Raw genomic sequence first — 17,868 nt, 5'->3', positions numbered from 1 at the left:
TTTGGCTAACTGCATTTTCTGTGAAATTATTCTAATGTTTAGATTAAATCAACAAAGTTCCCAGGTAATTTTAATAAAACTACTTGGAAAAATAGGTATACATTTGTATTAGCCTACAGAAATATGAAGGTGTTGGCATTTAGTTTACTCGATGGGAAGGAAAGAGCATAGAGGTGTGAAAAAGATCGATTTTTTCTTGCAAGTCTTTGTTTTGTTTCTCTGATTGCAGTAAATAATCTTTACCTTTTGAGGTTTAAGAGAAATGTAATAAGAGTTTTCTTTTCAATTTTTCTCCCTTCCTTCTTTCATTTCTCCCTCACTCTTTCCTTCCCTTCTTCCCTTCTTCCTTCCTTATTTTCTTTCTTCCTCTCTTTTCCTTCTTCTTTTCTTTTCTTCTCTCCACGTATTCTTTCCTATATCTCTCATCTTCCATCATTCCCTATTTCACTCCTTTAGTCTTTCTTGTTTTCTTGTTTAAAGGAAAATATACCATCACATATTTTCATCCCTATTAAATTCTAATTGACCCATAATAAGAATAGATTAAATATCCCAATAAAATATTCTTTTATCTGATTTTTTTAAAATGTCACAGTATTTCCTCCTTGCCATTCAGATTTAGCTCTAATACGTTTTCTGAGATTGTTTTCCTTCATGAGTGGCACTATGGTGATTAGAGAAGAGAATGAGAAAGAATTCCTAAGAACCTATTTCAGATTGTGTAGTGTGGGAATTTGTGTGTCGCCTCACTAACTCAGAAGCTTGAAGAACTGTCAGGACCCATTACTCGAAAGAGTAATTACTGGCCTATTACTGAGGGATCATACAACCTCAACATACATGAATCCCTTGTTCTAATCGTGGAAAAACTATCTGTTTAGTCTAGTGAGGAAATTTAAGTAATTCCAGATAGGAAGAATGCTTCATTCTATAAATCTACAAGTACTGTCTGTCCACATGGTATAAGCACATGGACTAAATCATCTCTTTTTAATCACTGGATTTATATCAAGAAGACACAACATTTACTTTTTCAGTTCCTGTCTCGGATCTAAATTAGTCTGGAGGTGAGATTAGCAGAGCAGCCCCAGAGGACTCAAATATTGTAGCAAATGCTTCTCTAATGAAGAGGAAACTTATACTTCCTCAGCGGAATTGTTTATCTAGCAGTGAATCCGAAATCCACTGTCACAGTATGAATGTTTTCTACCCATCACTGATTATGCTTCTCCTGCTGTCATGGAGCAGTGAGATCCCACAATGCTTGGGAACAATAAGGAGGAAGAAGTGAAGTGATCTTCACACATTATTCCTAAACTTCACCTTTGCCATATTTTAATCAAAGCATTCTATTTAAACAAAACCTGTGTCATATCAACACATACTTTTCAATTTATCTTAGAAGGAATTCCAATTTTTAATATATCAGGTTTTCTTAATTCAAATATATCTGCCTAGTTTGAATTTAGTCAAACTATGTGGAGTATGTGAGAAGAATAAACATGTAATCTAATTAGAGCTCAGTGCTGTGGAAAAAATCTGGTCTGAAACTGCCTAGCCTTGAATCCAAGGATTATCATTAGCGACTATGAGGAAAAATAACCTCACATCTAACTACTCCTCATCTTTGGCCTCTGGGTCTTTCTCATAAGTAGAGAAACATATATATATATATATATATATATATATATATATATATATATATATTTTTTTTTTTTTTTTTTTGTAAGGGAGAACAATGACCAAGCCTCTGTCAGCTTTCTTCTGCCTAGTGCTATTTCGTCTTCCAAGTATATCCTCCAATCCCCACCCCATGGACTTCACCTCACCCTCAGTAACTATGCCAATCCATCATTCTTTTCTCCCCCCCCAGTAAAATATTTCTATCACATAGAAAAGCATAGAAAATAATAATATTAACACTGGTCTACCATCATACAGCTCTATCATATCTCTTTTCCTATATTTCCTACAGACTATTTTTGTTTTATTTCAGAAAAATGTATTATAGGTACATTTAAAATCACCTTGTAATTTTTTTCAGTCATATTTCTATCTTTTTAGATGTAACTACTGTCCTTAATTTATTATCTTTTTCCCATTTCCAGACATATTTTAATACTGTTTTTACACATTTATAAATAAATGAGTTCATGTAAAATTGTTTTGCATTTTTATATTTCATATAAATGGCACTAAGTGATTTATAATCTGCAATTTTTAGTTAACATTGCCTTTGAAATTAATTACTGTTGGTATTTGAGTTCTAGTCTATTCAATTTAAGTATGAATAATGTTCTACTATGTGATTATAACACTATATAGTGTCATATATATGAGCATATATATATTCATATAGTGTTTTATATATATAGTTTTTTATTTAGTGAAATATATATATATATATATATATTTCCTGTTAATGGGCATTTGAATTATTTCTAATTTCTCACTATTACCAGCATTAGGGCAATGACTTTCTTACTTGCATCTCTTTGAGCATAGATATTAGAGTATAAATCTAGAAATGGAATTACAGACTTGAAGATAAGCACAATCTCCACTTTATTGGGTTTAGCTAAATACTTTCCAATGTAGAAAAAAATAATTTATACATCACCAAAAGTGTATGTTGCCTTTTTTCCACAATCTTGCCAAAGGTTAATTTTATCAGATTATTTTTCCTAATTGAATGACTTGAACTGTTATTCAGGTTCATTCCTTTGTCCCTTCCCTCCTTCCTTCCTCCCTCCCTCCCTCTCTCTCTTTCTTTTCTTTTCCTTCCTTCCTTCCTTCATTTCTTTCTTTGGCTTAGTTTGGATATCACCTCCCTCAGGAAGTCTTGCCAAATACACAAAGACTAAATTAGTAGTTCTTGTGCTTCCATTTGTAGTTCAAGTTAGCACTTTGAATATTGCATTAGAATGACCTGCTTACATGTTTTTTCTCCCCATTTCCACTCAGCCTTCTAATGAAAGATATAGTGTATTTGTCCTCTCTTTATATCCAATGTTGTGGTAAGTTTTTATTGAATTAGTAGATTCATGTCATGAAGGGGAAATCCCAAAGGAACAAAATTGGAAATTGGCATCTTGTAGGAAAGAATTCTCTTAGTTATAAAGTAGTCACAATGCTGAAAGCTACAGGACAGTGGATTTAGTTACAAAATAATCCCCATGTGGGGAAATTCTTTATCTGTGACACATAACTGTGCATATGCCTATAGATAGAAATGGCCCAGCCAGAGAAATTATCTAATATATTTGCCATATTTTTTTTCAGTATGATGAACTATGTGACCCATTTATTTATTTTGGTCAAACAAAATGGAAATGTCTTGTAACACAACAGCATACTTAATTTTCAAAGCTAAAAGGCATATTTGTGGTTTTCTTTTTATTCTTTTTATCCTTAATTTTTGTTCTTCTTAATTTCTTAAGGCATACTGTGACCATATTATAAACATGCTGACAAGAAGATCTAGTAATGATTGGCATGCTTCATCAGCCATCACTGAAAGTAACACTTGAGGTGCAAGCAGGTTGTACCCCATTTCCTAGTGGACTACAGGCCTGCACGGGCTGAGAAATCATACTAATTAGGACTGATTAGGATTGATTGTTTTATTTACTCTTATACATAGCATTTCCACTTTTACTACTATCAGTAGCTAGTCAATCCCAAATGTTCCCTTAAAAATTATGTGGAAACAAGCAGATTTTAAGAGTCTAACATAAATGAAAAAAAAAAAAAAAAGACATGTTATTATGAATTGAGTCAGCAATGCCTTTAATTTTAAGGTGAAAACAGACCTATCTGTTTAGGAAGTAATGGAACAGTCTCAGAACTAAACCTTAAGTTAAAAAAAAAAAATAATTGCACCAGCTTAGAAAGACCCTACATTGTAAATTATAAACATTATTGTAAAAACAATCTGGGCAAAGTAAAAATGACCATACCTAAAATTCTAGCTAAAAATCAGGTTGATATAGTTTGATAACAAGAGCAATGCTTAGAGAATAACTTATACACTGAGTTTCCTAGTTCTTGCCAATGATATGAGTTAAGTTAAAAAAAAAAAAATAATTGCACCAGCTTAGAAAGACCCTACATTGTAAATTATAAACATTATTGTAAAAACAATCTGGGCAAAGTAAAAATGACCATACCTAAAATTCTAGCTAAAACTCAGGTTGATATAGTTTGATAACAAGAGCAATGTTTAGAGAATAACTTATACACTGAGTTTCCTAGTTCTTGCCAATGATATGAGTTAACTTAGAGCCTCAGCTATGAAATGAACGGACTTGAAAGGAGAAACTAGGACCAAAGAGTCTCTATAGGTTCCTTTTTATTTGATAGCTCTTTGTAAAACAACCTTACATGATGCACATTATAACTTAAAAATAGCTACTCTAAAATATCAAACTATATTTAGTCAAGGGACAAGAGAATAACTAGCTTATAGACCCTCAGCAAATATGTCACTATGGAGAAAAAAAAAAAACAACTAAATATGAGATGCAGGTTAGGATATGGACTGTTTTGTTCTTTCATTGTTGCTTAGTACATGATAAAAAGCAGTTAGGAAACATTTTCTAGTCAATTCATACTCTTGGGGAGCAGGAAGAAATATACAAGGAAATTACAGTGCATTGAGGGACAAGTCTTTCCCAGAGAAAACCAGTGATACAATCAAGAGTACAAACCAGGCTTCTTAATTTCTGGGTCTTTTCTCTATATGCTGTCCCTACAGTTTTCACTAATAGGTTATAATAATTTTTATTTACTGAGGCTTATTTTGGCAAATAGAGAAGGGGAGGGGCTGATAAATTTTGACACTACTGTATGTAATGATTACCAAAAAACAAAAAACAAACAAACAAAAAAACCCCACAATTTTTACCAATGATATCAGTAAGAGTCATCAAATATACTACTTTTTCTTCATCATTTAATGAATAGGTCTAGGCTGCTGCTAGTCAATATCATTTATCAATACTTATCTGACTAATCATGACCTTTCCAGCATCTGTTATAACCTGTGCCATAAGCTGTATATCCCCATTCAAAGAGAAACTGACTAGGGATTCATAGATGTATTACAATAGGATAAATTTTATGGAAATATAAATAGGCTTTATGATCTTGGGACTTCATGAAAAAGGAAAAAAAAAAATCTATGCCACATAAATAATGTGCCAGGAACAGAGAGCTATTCACAGAGGTATTCTACAGCAGACTAAATAAAATACACAGATTATTTTTTTCAAGGTAAAAAGCAAACAAAACAAACACACACACACACACACACACACACACACAAACAGTTCTTCATGAGAGATGGCCTCCATCACAGCATGCTAATAAACCTCATCCTCCACTGCCAATTAAGATTTAGCAGGGACAAGTCTTGTCCAAGCAGTGTATTGACAGTCAACCCATATGGATAGATAAAGTGCCAAATTACTTTGGAAAGCAGAGTCATGCCCACGGATTAAGTAAAAGATAATTTGTATTCTAGCTTTTGTGGCATCAAACTCTGAACTCATTTACTACTGCAATAATCAGATCATCAGCCTTAGGAAGGTTCAGCTTAGTTCAAAGCAGTGACCTGCATTTTTATGGACACTAACTTTGGAAGGGATTTATGTATATATTCAAGCAAACCTTTACCTGCACAAGTTTGACTGGATTCATCTTCGTTGCTTCCACAATCATTAGCTCCATCACAGAGCCATCTCTTGGGGATACAGCGATTATTCTTGCATTTAAACTGATCATCAGGACAGCTATGATTGACTGGGGAAAGGTGGGAGGGTGAAGGGAGAGGAGAATTAGGTTTAATAATTTAAAGTTGGATAAAATTATGATTATTTTAAGTTACAGTTAGAGACAACTTACAGTAATTATAATATTATAGTACAATAATAGCCACAGCTTCTTTCATTCATTGTTGCATATTTTATAGAAAATATTAATATTTGAGGCTCTGTTAAAATGTAATACTTTTATAGAAGACACCAAGTAATGAAATCTCATATAAAAGGAAACATAATCATTTGTTCATGTCTTCACTAAAATCAACTGTATCACGAAACTTGTTTTCCTATCCCTTATCAAAGTAATACAATTTCAGAATTTTTACCAAAAACATTTAAAGTAACCTCAAATTTTAAATTTTTTTTTAAATTTTTAATAAACATACAATGTATTATTAGCCCCAGGGGTACAGGTCTGTGAATCGCCAGTAAAGTAACCTCAAATTTTAACACGAAACGTAATAAGTTTGTATCCAATAATTCAGCCATGTATCAAAGATACATTTTCTTAAGCAACATATCCATTCAGAACTTTTTGAAATATTAAATAAGCCTAATTTTGTTATGCTTTGCCTAGTGTTTCTTGGGACTAGAAGGAAAACTTGGAGTTGATGTTAAATATGAGATCCTGCATAATTTTATTTTTATTTTTTAAACATTTTATTTATTTATTTGACATAGATCACAAGTAGGCAGAGAGGCAGGCAGAGAGAGAGGAGGGGAAGCAGGCTCCCTGCTGAGCAGAGAGTCTGATGTGGGGCTTGATCCCAGGACCATGGGATCATGACCTGAGCTGAAGGCAGAGGCTTTACCCCACTGAGCCACCCAGGCGCCCCCCTGCATAATTTTAATAACAAAAATGACCATCCTGAGTTTTCATGCCTAGTGCAAACAAATAAACATGAATCCACAAAATATACTGTGGACAAGACCAATCCTCATATGGGAAGCTGTGCACAGCTAAGGATTAAACCTCCAATATCAAGCACAGCAGGAGGCCATCTTAAAGTTAACCTTCTGTGATTATTTTTCCTGCATCCTGGAGGCTAAATTCCTAACTGAATTGGCATGCTCCTCAGTATTTGTTTCACCACTTTGTGTTCTTTTTGAAGTAATTTTCCTTGTGCCCAGTAGTTGCACTTCTGTATGACAAAAATAAATTTTAGTATTAGTTTTCCTTAGAATTTGATAAAAAATAGCCATTTTATCATGCTGTTGCATAGCAAATGTATGCCTTTCCAGCCAGTTTCTACAAACACTATTTCTTTAAAGTAGCTTAGGTGAGAAGTGGTTTTATCACTTTTTTAGAAAGTTTTTATTCATGTACAGTAAAAAAGAAAATAGGGGGAAAAGCCTTATGTTTCCTGGCATTTGAGCATGATTAACATTTTCTACTCACTTCAGGGAGTTTAGCAAGAATAGTTGCTCAGGAGAATAAAATTCATCCAATATATTAGAGGGTCAAAATTTTAAAGTACCAAGATTATGCAAAAATACTTCAGTAAAGCTTAATAAAGGACTTTTGCAATTTTCATTAATGATGTAAATCAGAGTTCAAAAAGGAGGCATAAATATAACCCATAGGCCTATGATTTGGAATGGAGGAGCTAAAGGATAGAAAGTAGAATGATAACAGAATTCAAGGGCAAAGTTTATTGGCATTTAATATATAAATACTCCTCTGAAATAATGACATAGTACTGGTATATTAACCATGGGACCTCAAGATTATGACACTGCTCAGAATCACTGCAAGTTTAGAAAAAAATCCCATATTGCTGGAAGGTGGCCAAAGATATTTAGTTTTCTGTTGCCCCCTTTGGTCATTTATTCTCCACATGCTGGATGCTATGTTAGACTATGTCACTAAAAAGACACTACAACATAATGTGTCTCCTCATAAAGATAGCCATCTCTTAGATGCACCAGAGAAGTAAGGATATAATTGCAATATTGTTTGATCACTACCATAAAAAAGAAATATACATATGTTTCACTCCAACTGGGCTGTATAGAGAGTTTTCCATGTTCACAAAAGACTTCCCTATAAAGGTCACAGTAAACCATGGTGATTTCCATAAGCTGCCGTGTTACAGAGGAGAGAAACGAAGGGCATTTTGCTGAGATCTACTTATAGTCCAACTTGATATATTAGAACAAGGAAGGTAAGTGTATACATGATAGGCATTTAAGGCTAAAATTGCAAACCTGAGTCCTAACATGTTTTTATGTGAATCAATGGATTTTGGAATTTATCTTGTTGGTTATGGATTTACTGAAATAACAATATTTGGTCTCATTCTATAGATACCACTCTGGAAGCAGTTTGGAAAGCAGGTTTTAGTTATGGGAGCAATAGTGGTAGGAATAATAGCAGGGCACTTGCTGAATAAATCTAGGAGGTAAGACTAACTTAGCCAGTGAAGTTTGAGAGGAGATAAAGATGAAAAATTAATTATACAGAACTGAGTATTGACTGTAAGTGAAATAGAAGATTACAGGAAAAGCCCTTAGTATACGTTTGGGTAATGGTATGGGAAGTGAAGAAAAAAGATCCTGAATAGGAATTTTAACACTACTATTACAGTATGCGATGCCTTACATCCTCATAGAGAAAATGAGTTTCTTTGTGAATTTGTGAAAAGAACAATCACACAGGGAGTAGCGTGAACCTAAAGGAACACAACATGAATATTGTGATAAAGTACTTGTGCTCTGCTCAGGTGTCCTGTGACTATGCAGGAAGCTGATACGTAGGGAGTATTCACTAAAACCATAAATAAACACTGTGAGTCAGAGGTGATGAGGCAATTAATTTAATCAATAAATAATAAATCACTTGCGTAAAAAAAATTGAGGAAAAACACCTTTTATCCTTAGATGACATGTTCTCCCACTCTGAAATTTTTGTCTATTTGTATCAATTTTGTATTTAATATGGTATTTTTGGATTTGTACTTTACAGTTTAGATATTAATAGGGTTGGAAACACGGAACACGTAATGTTGAAGTCAGAGTCCATGCTTGAAAATAAAGGAAAAGTAGTGTTACATTCATGTATTAATTATAACTTATGTATTACTTATTTATGTACAACTGGAAATTATATTTTAAAAGCTCATATTCTTAGAGATTTGTCCAAAAATACAGATGCCTAGACCAATTCTGTCATTTTTTAAATTTTTTATTCATTTATTTGCGAGAAAGAGAGAGAGCATGGATGGGAGGCAGGGAGCAAGGAGCAGAGGGAGAAGGAGAAGCAGACTCCCCACTGTCAGGGAGCCAGAAGATGCGTTGCTCCATCCTGGGACTCCGGGATCTTGACCTGAGCTGAAGGCTGATACTTAAACAACTGAGCCACCCAGGCACCCCGATTCTGTCCATGCTTAATAAAAGATCTATAAAACTTGATTTTTATAATCTTGGTTTAAAAAGAAAAAGTAAAGAAAGACAAGAAAATGGAGAACTGTCAATTAACTCAATTAGTTCAGCCATTTTAACTTGGAAAGTGTCATCAATTGAAAGAAAAATATTTTCTTTTTAAAATAATTTAACTAAGGCAAACTAAAAGACTAAGGATGCATATGCCATCACATTATTCTCTCCATACAAAAACATTTTATATATCTCAAAACCATCCCATTATGACTCTAATCAAATATATTCTCAAATTGTTATTTAATGTGTTTCTCAAAATATCTTCCTTCAAATATGTGGGACAATGCCTTATCCCAACCAGAAACATGAAACTATTCCTATTGTGGGAAATGTAAAACAGCTAAATAGAAGCCAAAGGCGAGAAAATCAAACTTTTAATTTCTATCTGAGTGCCTCATATGTGTCTCCTACCATGTACTGAGCCAGTGAAGCTAGGTAATAACTAGATCCAAAACCATATTTGTTTCCTTGGATCTACTTCAAGACTCTGTTGCCAAGGAGTGATGGAGTGGATTCTGACCTTCTGTGTGAGTTAATTCTGACCTGAGGGAGTTGTAATTATTTTCCACATCTTTAAATTCAGAGATCCAAAGGGTCACATATAGCAACCTGTGACAATGGTGTGGCGGAACTGACAGCACAGAAGAGAGAAGGGGAGGACTTCTGGAGCAACCAAAATGATAATATTAAAGATGTAAAAGCATTAGAAAAGCAGTGCTTTAAAACCATGCTAGGAGATAATCTAGTCTACTCTATATAAAAGGATGACTGAGGGGGAAAAAAAAAAAGTAAGTTCAATTTTTATCAGATATTTTTAGATTTCACAAACTGCTTTGACAGTTCACAAGCTGAAATACTCAAGGAGGCTGCCGGGTGGCTCAGTAGGTTAAGCTTTGGCTCAAGCCAAGATGTCAGGGTCCTAGGATCAGAGTCCCAAGTGGGAAATCCCTGCTCAGCAGGGAGCCTGCTTGTCCCTCTCCCTCTGCCCCTACCTTCTGCTCTTACACGTGCATTCTCTCTCTCAAATAAATAAAATCTTAAAAAAATAATAAAATAAAAGACTCAGGAAAATGTAGTATCACTTGAAGGAGAACATACAGCAATTTACTGAATCTTCATCACTTCCATCTAGACAGTCATCATCACCATCACATTTCCAGCGAGCTTGGATACAGTGTCTGTTTTTACAGCGGAATTCTCCAGCTTTGCATATGTGAGGCAGTATTTCTCCAGGATTAACTAGGGTTAAAAAAGACATTTGAACAATACTAGCAATATTCAGTTTGTTACAATGTCAGCTTTAATAACAAAAATACTTATTCATTTTATTTTGTCAAAAATATGAAAACATCTTAACATTGCATTGACAACAATCTCTGGAAAGGAGAAAAGTTTAAGTTTTTCTGACAATAATTATTTTACCAAGAATTTTAAAGATTTATTTAAACAACTGTCACAAAAATAATTAGTAATACCAATGATAGTAACATAACACTACCTATGTCCAGGGTAAGTGTGTAGTTTTACGTTTTAAAGGGCTTTCATTCATAATCTCAATTATCACCATGACCCATTATAGGGTAGGCACAGCAAAAAAATTTACTACCTCCATTTTACAGGTAAGTACATCCCAAATAAATCAAAATGAAAAAAATAAGGCAAAAGTACAGCCATGATGGTTATATTAATTTGCTAGTGTGCAAGTGGGAGAAAAATTCAGCTCTGTTTGGGTATTCTTAGAAATATTAAGTTAATAAAAAATGATCTCATTGTACATCCAGATTCTATGCAGTATTTTCACTATATTTTTTTCAGTATTGTTCACTATATTTTCACTATATTTCACTATATTCACCATATTCTCTAAGCCAATGTTAGGGATTCTGTTGATTGGGATTTATTCACGAATTGAAAATGTTATTATTATGATGATGATTTTTGTCTCTTTGAGTGAATTTCATAGGACTCTACAAAAATAGGAATATGTGGCAATGGTTAAAATAAATGATTGGTGTTTCATGGACTGAAAAATATGTTGAATTATCAAAAACTGGTTTATTGCTAAGAGAAACAAAAGTCAATCTTTCTAACCCAGTCCCGATGGCTTTAAACTTTATTTTGGATAACTCATTTGGATTGATGAACTGTCACAAAACCTATATACATGCCAATAATAAGGAATGTCAAGAAAACATATTAGTCATTTCTAGAAAGCTTTGTGTTAGCATTCTTTTAATCCTTGTATTTCCCCTGCTCCAATGAATGGAAGAGGAAATGTGACTCTTGAGCTATAACTGCGGGGAATTTGCTTCAGAGAGTTATGCAGTGAGGTACAAGGCATGAGGAAAAGAAAAACTGACCATTAAACCCAGACTCTTAAGATTTTAAAGGTAAAAACTAATCAGTATGGTAAATGAAATATTCAACTTTAACAAAGGTAAGGTTGTGTCTCTTCTATCCCCTCTCAGACAAGCAGACACTGTATGCGTAGGGACTGACAGTAATTTTGTCTCCTTTATTAACTCTAATCCTTTTTAATAACAAAATGCTGAAGCAGCAATTTCTCTAATGATATAATTTCTGTAAGGTCACTTGAAAGTAAATAATAATAATAGTTATAAATTGTTATCTATATAGAACAAGTCCCAAATAGGAAATGACAACAATATAAAAAAAAGGGGAGATCACAGGGTCTTCTACTCAACCGGAGGATGTCTTTTTATAGCAGCAACTGGGACAGAGAATAGCAACCAAAGCAAAGTGGAAATACATTGGGATATGTCTAGGCCTTTCTAGGATACAGTTTTCCTCTCAAAAACTCTAGAACTGATCATTGATGATGTGCAAATTTTCCTTATTTTGAATCTCAACTTTGCTCAACTGGACCCTAAGATTTTTGAGTTGGTGTAATTTCTTCCTTGAATCCATGTAAGCCCAGCTTAAATGAAGGGCATTTTGATTAATTTCTTTCTGTAATGATTAAGCCTAATAGTCAACAATCTCTCAGTCAAAAAAACAAAAACAAAAACAAAACAAACAAACAAAAAAACAGTTAGACAAGAAACTTAATATGAGATGTAATATGCTTCCTCTTAATTTAAATTTAGCTTTAAGATTTTCTTTAGTCTCGGGTGCCTGGGTGGCTCAGTGGGTTAAAGTCTCTGCCTTTGGCTCAGGTCATGATCCCAGGGTCCTGGGATCGAGCCCCATATCTGGCTTTCTGCTCGGCGGGGAGCCTGCTTCCTTCTCTCTCTCTGCCTGCCTCTCTGTCTACTTGTGATCTCTCTCTGTCAAATAAATAAATAATATTTAAAAAAAAAAAGATTTTCTTTAGTCTCTCTATAGTTGACTTCAAAGAAATGCTACATCAATTCAATTGTTTCACAGCTTGAGGATTTAAAAACTCAAGAAATCATCTTTTTTTCTTCTTCTGATAACAATCTCACCAATTTAAAAAGTCTGGCTTTCACATGGTCATTTGATCAAATAAACCCAACTGACGTTTTAAGAAATGATCAAAAATATCCATATACAAGAGTGAAATTATAGCTGCTTCTAAACAATTACAACTATATTAAAGAAGAGTAAGATGTCTAGGGAAAGGAAAACTACTCCCTACAAAATTAATATTTAAAACAATATTCTTTAACAGAACCAATTTAGAGATATAATCTTTAAGTCTGCTTAGAGTCTAAATGTTTTTCAAGAAATATTAAGATCTTCATGGAAAGAATGCAAGTAGGCAAAATTTTCAAACTTGTTTTAAACATGCTTTCAAATATGTGTGGATTGCTAGTTATTTTTAAATGATATTTGCTAATACAAATGTGGCGTTTTTAAAAAGTATGTGATGACAATGTCCAAAGTTTCACATTCATTTTTCATAACAGTTATGAACAATTGTTTGAAAACCAATAGAGCCAACTTCCTCATATAAGTTCATCTTTTTATATTTACTGCTGATATTGACCTATATCAATGCCATTAGTATATATCATTATCATTTGTAAGAGCAGTCAGACATTGCTTATACCTATAAGGAAAGATATAATGAAACATACACAAATATCTTTGACATTTTAAAGCATGTCTGCAAGTCTTCTAGGCCCTATAATTTGTGGGGCAAGAGGCATTTCTCCATGGCATTTCCATGTATCTTGTTTCAGCTTTTATTCTGGACATTTTTTCAAGGATGCTTATATAGCTAACAGCCTTGGAAGACAGATAATGCCATCTTCTACAGCAGAGAGCAGGTTTTTTACTTGGACAAAATAGTAAAGATAATGTCTCCCTTTAGGACAATGGTTGGACCAATTTTCTGACAGACTCACAGTTGGGTTCTTCAGTGTGAATACAAGTTCGCAGCATTCACCTAGACCTGCCTATTCATTGCCCCCGTATGATTCGGGGCTGGGTGGGACAAAAAGAATGAATATTAACATGAAACTCATGCTGCCTGCTGCAACAGGAATAATAAAATCTTCTGTGTCTGAGCCAGGAATTGTGTGTCTTCTGTCAGAATCTAGGAATCTTTGACAAGTTAACATGTTAGCTTGCCTAGGGTAAAATCTCAGACCCTTCAGAATTGTTGACCTAACAGTAAATATTTTAAAAAATACTGGGTTTTATTTTATAAAAAATACTTATTTCCAAAGTCTTTCAAGGTATATGACATCACTTGTTTTGTCTAGTCCTAACCCAAGCCTTCCAGATGTAACTAGTAGTATGTCACACAGAAACCATACTATCAATGCAATCAGATATGGGCAGGATTTGTAGCAATAGAAGACACATGATTTTTGAGCTAGGAATGTCCATTATAAAGAAAATGTTTAATGTTAAGTGGTAATCTGGATAAGATGGCAGCTTTGATATTCAAAAAGCATGGTTTTTATCCAAACATTGACCTAACTCTGCGGAATTGGGCAGCCATGTCATTTGTCGTGGCACCCCAGCTGATGGCCAGTCTACCTACTTTTGTGAGAATCAATGAGATGACGAAGCAAGTATATTTGGCATCACATAAGAGAACAAAGAGTACCTAGAAAAAATAAGATTAGTATTCTGTATACCTTGCACAAACCTTTATAAAGGAGTCATTTTATAAATAATTTTTATACACCTAATGTTTCCACTTGGCATTCTTGAATGTAGGAAGGACAATGGCACAATACAGAACAGAATAATACCTAGACTAGAACCAAGCATAGAGCAGATATTAAAAAATACTTGCTGCCTAACTTACTGGAAGTAGCAGAGACATAATTCTATATTAGAGATATATATTCTATATAATTATATATATATGTATGTATATATATTACTATTTATTATAGTGAGAAATTCTATCTCTGGAAACTATATAAATATTTCAGGAGAACAATATCACTTCAAATGGCTCAAAAGCTAATAGTCTTCTACCAGCATCCAAGATCACAGGAGAAATTAGTTTAACTGAAAGGAAAAAAAATCCATGTGTAGATGAACAGAAAGAGTGATAAAGATCCCCCTACGCCAAAAAAGTGGACATATAGTAAAAGCTCCATGTATGGACTGTGTTCTGATGTTTAATGTGACTGAACCTATATAGCACTTGGGTGCTGGACAGACACATAGATTGCTTATAATATAGTACTAGAATTGCAAGTTTTGCTTCAGAGCTGTGATTTGCACCATGAATTTGAAAAGTGATGAAAAACCTGTAATTCTACCATCATGGTCACTTCTAGTAAAAATACTACAACATGATATCACCAGTAAGAAATCTGACAACGTAATAATAATCCTTTAATTTAACCAGGATCAAAAATAAAATGACATGAATCATAACATTCCTGGCAAGAAATTGTCAGGTCTCAAACATCCTATGATGCCTGCTGTTAGAATATTGAAATTTGGAAGGTCTCCGCATGACTCATCCATGCACTACAAAAGGAAATATGCATTCTAGAACTACTTCCCAGTAAAAACTGGAGATTACTGGAGTTGATGTCCAGATCATAATGATATAAAGGGAGAAACCCTACTATTAAACTGGTTTATTTTATTTTCTTCTGGAATCAGCTCAGGTTTGGATCTCAGTTCAGCAACTAAACTAAATACATATGTTCCTCACCTTGTTTAATAAGCTGTGGGCCCACGAACAGCTATCTATGTTTGTCACTTTGCTTTGCTTTTCAATCCAAGTGTGGTTAATGTATCTAAAGTAATGATTGTCTCTTCTGTCAAATGATGTTTTTGCTGTTGACCATATTATCAAAGTTATGATAATTTAGTCATAAAACCATGAGTCCTAGAACAACAAATAAAATGAAGTTTTCCTCTGGTCCCTATACACTTCACATTAGGATATGTTTATTTAGCAGACTATTTTGTATTTGGGGAGAATTTCTAACTATCCCTTTATTTGAGGAGGGAGATAAAAGAACCTAAAAGAAAACTTGAAATTGCAGTGTTTTTGATGCCTTTATATAAGCTTGCTTACATAGGAAGGCAGTGTGAAAAACGCTGCTGTGGGTTTTGAATTTTCTCCTTTAGATCATAGCAGGATGACCTTTCATTAGATAGAGTGGTCTTCTGAGCAGCCAACCTAAGTGGTACATAATCTTCTGTGAGTACCTATGCACAGAAGGCCGTAAATATTCATCTGGATGGGGCTTCTAAACTTTTTACTGCCTTAAACTTTTTACTACACATTAGATTGCATATATCCTAGAACATAAGGCTTGTCACAGCTGAACAGATAAATGGCTTAGCCATAGTGGAGCACTGTTTTTGACAGAGGAATATATCTGGCGTTCCAGAAGGTAAAAAAGGTCACAGAGTACCACTGACATATAATTGTGCAATGCTACCCTTGGATGATCAATATTTTTAAGTTGCTCTCTTAGGAGTAAGGCACACTAGAAAATTCTGTCTTTTGTTTCAGGCCACTAAAGAGGAATTTAAAGAATTACTGTCTTATTACTCTAGATAAAATTATCTTGCTATTAAAAAAATAATGACTATCTTTTTTTTTTAGGAGCTTAATTTACTTTCTTGGGATTATCTATGTCTTCATTTATTAGTTTTGTATATTGTGTTTTTCCCTATAAAAGCATCAAAATAAATTAAAAAAAAAACTCACTTGATAATTGATCAACTGGCTTTACATATGCTTCTCCAGGGCAGTCAGTTCCAAGTTACTATGCTACACTAGGTCTCATTTCTAATTGTGAGAGGATTTGCTCATGCCACACAAGATTCACAAGGACAAAGAGTCCAGCCTACTCTCATTCTTGATTCCTTCCAGGAATGGCATTAGAATTCATGCTTAATCAATCATATAGCATGCCAATATTTTTCTGTTGGGTGAATGCCTCTTCTGGCACAGCCTTATGCTGAACATTCATTGAGACACAACCGCTGATGTTTACTTCTGGTCTGACCAACTGTCAATGGGGTTTTGTTTATTTGATGTCAATTCAATGAGGATGACTGGAACCAGGACAATCATATCTCAATGATTGTAATACGTATTTTTGTTTTGCGTGTTAACTCAGATTACAGAGTTAATCCAGTTGAAATCAGTTCACAAAACTGTAATATAGCCTAAACTAAAGTAGAAGCTGAGAGGAATCAGCATTAATGAGAAGTCAGTGACACATTCATATTTGTTTTATACCATACTCTGCAACCATGAACTCTCTTTATAATCCTTTTGTACTTGAATTTCCTCATCTGAAAACTAAGGCTAACGTATCATTTTTAAAAAATTAAATTCAACTTAGTTAACATATAGTGTATTATTAGTTTCAGGGGTAGGATTTAGTGATGCATCAGTTGCATATAACATCCCATGCTCATCAAGTGCCCTCCTTAATGCCCATCATCCAACTACCCCAATCCCCACCCACCTTTCCTTCAGCAACCCTTAGTTTGTTTCCTATAGTTAAGAGTCTCTTAGGGTTTACGTCTGTCTCTGTTTTTATCTTATTTTATTTTTCTTTCCTTTTTTTTTGTTTTTTTTTGTTTCTTAAATTCCACATATGAGTGTAATTATATGGTATTTGTCTTTCTCTGATCTATTTTGGTCTAAATAATGCTCTCTAGTTCCATCCACATCATTGTAAATGGCAAGTTTTCATTCTTTTTGAAGGCTGAATTGTATTTCATTGTGTGCATATGTGCACATGTGTGTATGTGTGTGTATATACCACATCTTCTTTATCCATTCATCTGTTGATGGACATCTGGGATCTTTCTATATTTTGGTTATTGTAGACACTACTACTATAAACATTGGGGGTCATGTGCTCCTTCAAATCACTATTTTGGTATCCTTTGGATGAATGCCAAGAAGTGCAATTGTTGGGTTGTAGGGTAGTTTTATTTTTAACTTTTTTGAGGAATCTCCACACTATTTTCCAGAGTGGCTGTACCAGCTTGCATTCTCACTAACAGTATAAGGAGGTTTCCCTTTCTCCTCATCCTCACCAACATTTGTTGTTTCCTGAGTTGTTCATTTTAGTTATTCTGAGTGGTATGAGGTGGTGTCTCATTGTGGTTTTGATTTATATTTCCCTGACGTTGAGTGATGTTGAGCATTTTTTCATGTGTCTGAAGGCTA

At 34.0% G+C, this 17,868-nt stretch overlaps 1 protein-coding gene across 1 annotated transcript in view; it reads right to left on the bottom strand.

Annotated features, from left to right (window-relative positions):
- The window catches only part of LRP1B (LDL receptor related protein 1B), a 2,013,404-nt gene that overhangs the window by 776,007 nt on the left and 1,219,529 nt on the right, over positions 1–17,868 (bottom strand). The window contains exons 16-17 of the mRNA XM_046019480.1: positions 10,359–10,499; positions 5,677–5,802 (exon numbers count right to left, since the gene is read on the bottom strand). Of these exons, the coding sequence (XP_045875436.1) occupies positions 5,677–5,802; positions 10,359–10,499 (267 nt within the window). The remainder of the gene's footprint in view (positions 1–5,676; positions 5,803–10,358; positions 10,500–17,868) is intronic.

This window comes from Meles meles, chromosome 9 (genome assembly GCF_922984935.1).
Source record: "Meles meles chromosome 9, mMelMel3.1 paternal haplotype, whole genome shotgun sequence".
In the NCBI taxonomy this organism is placed as follows: domain Eukaryota; kingdom Metazoa; phylum Chordata; class Mammalia; order Carnivora; family Mustelidae; genus Meles; species Meles meles.
This window is presented reverse-complemented; position numbering and strand designations above follow the sequence as displayed.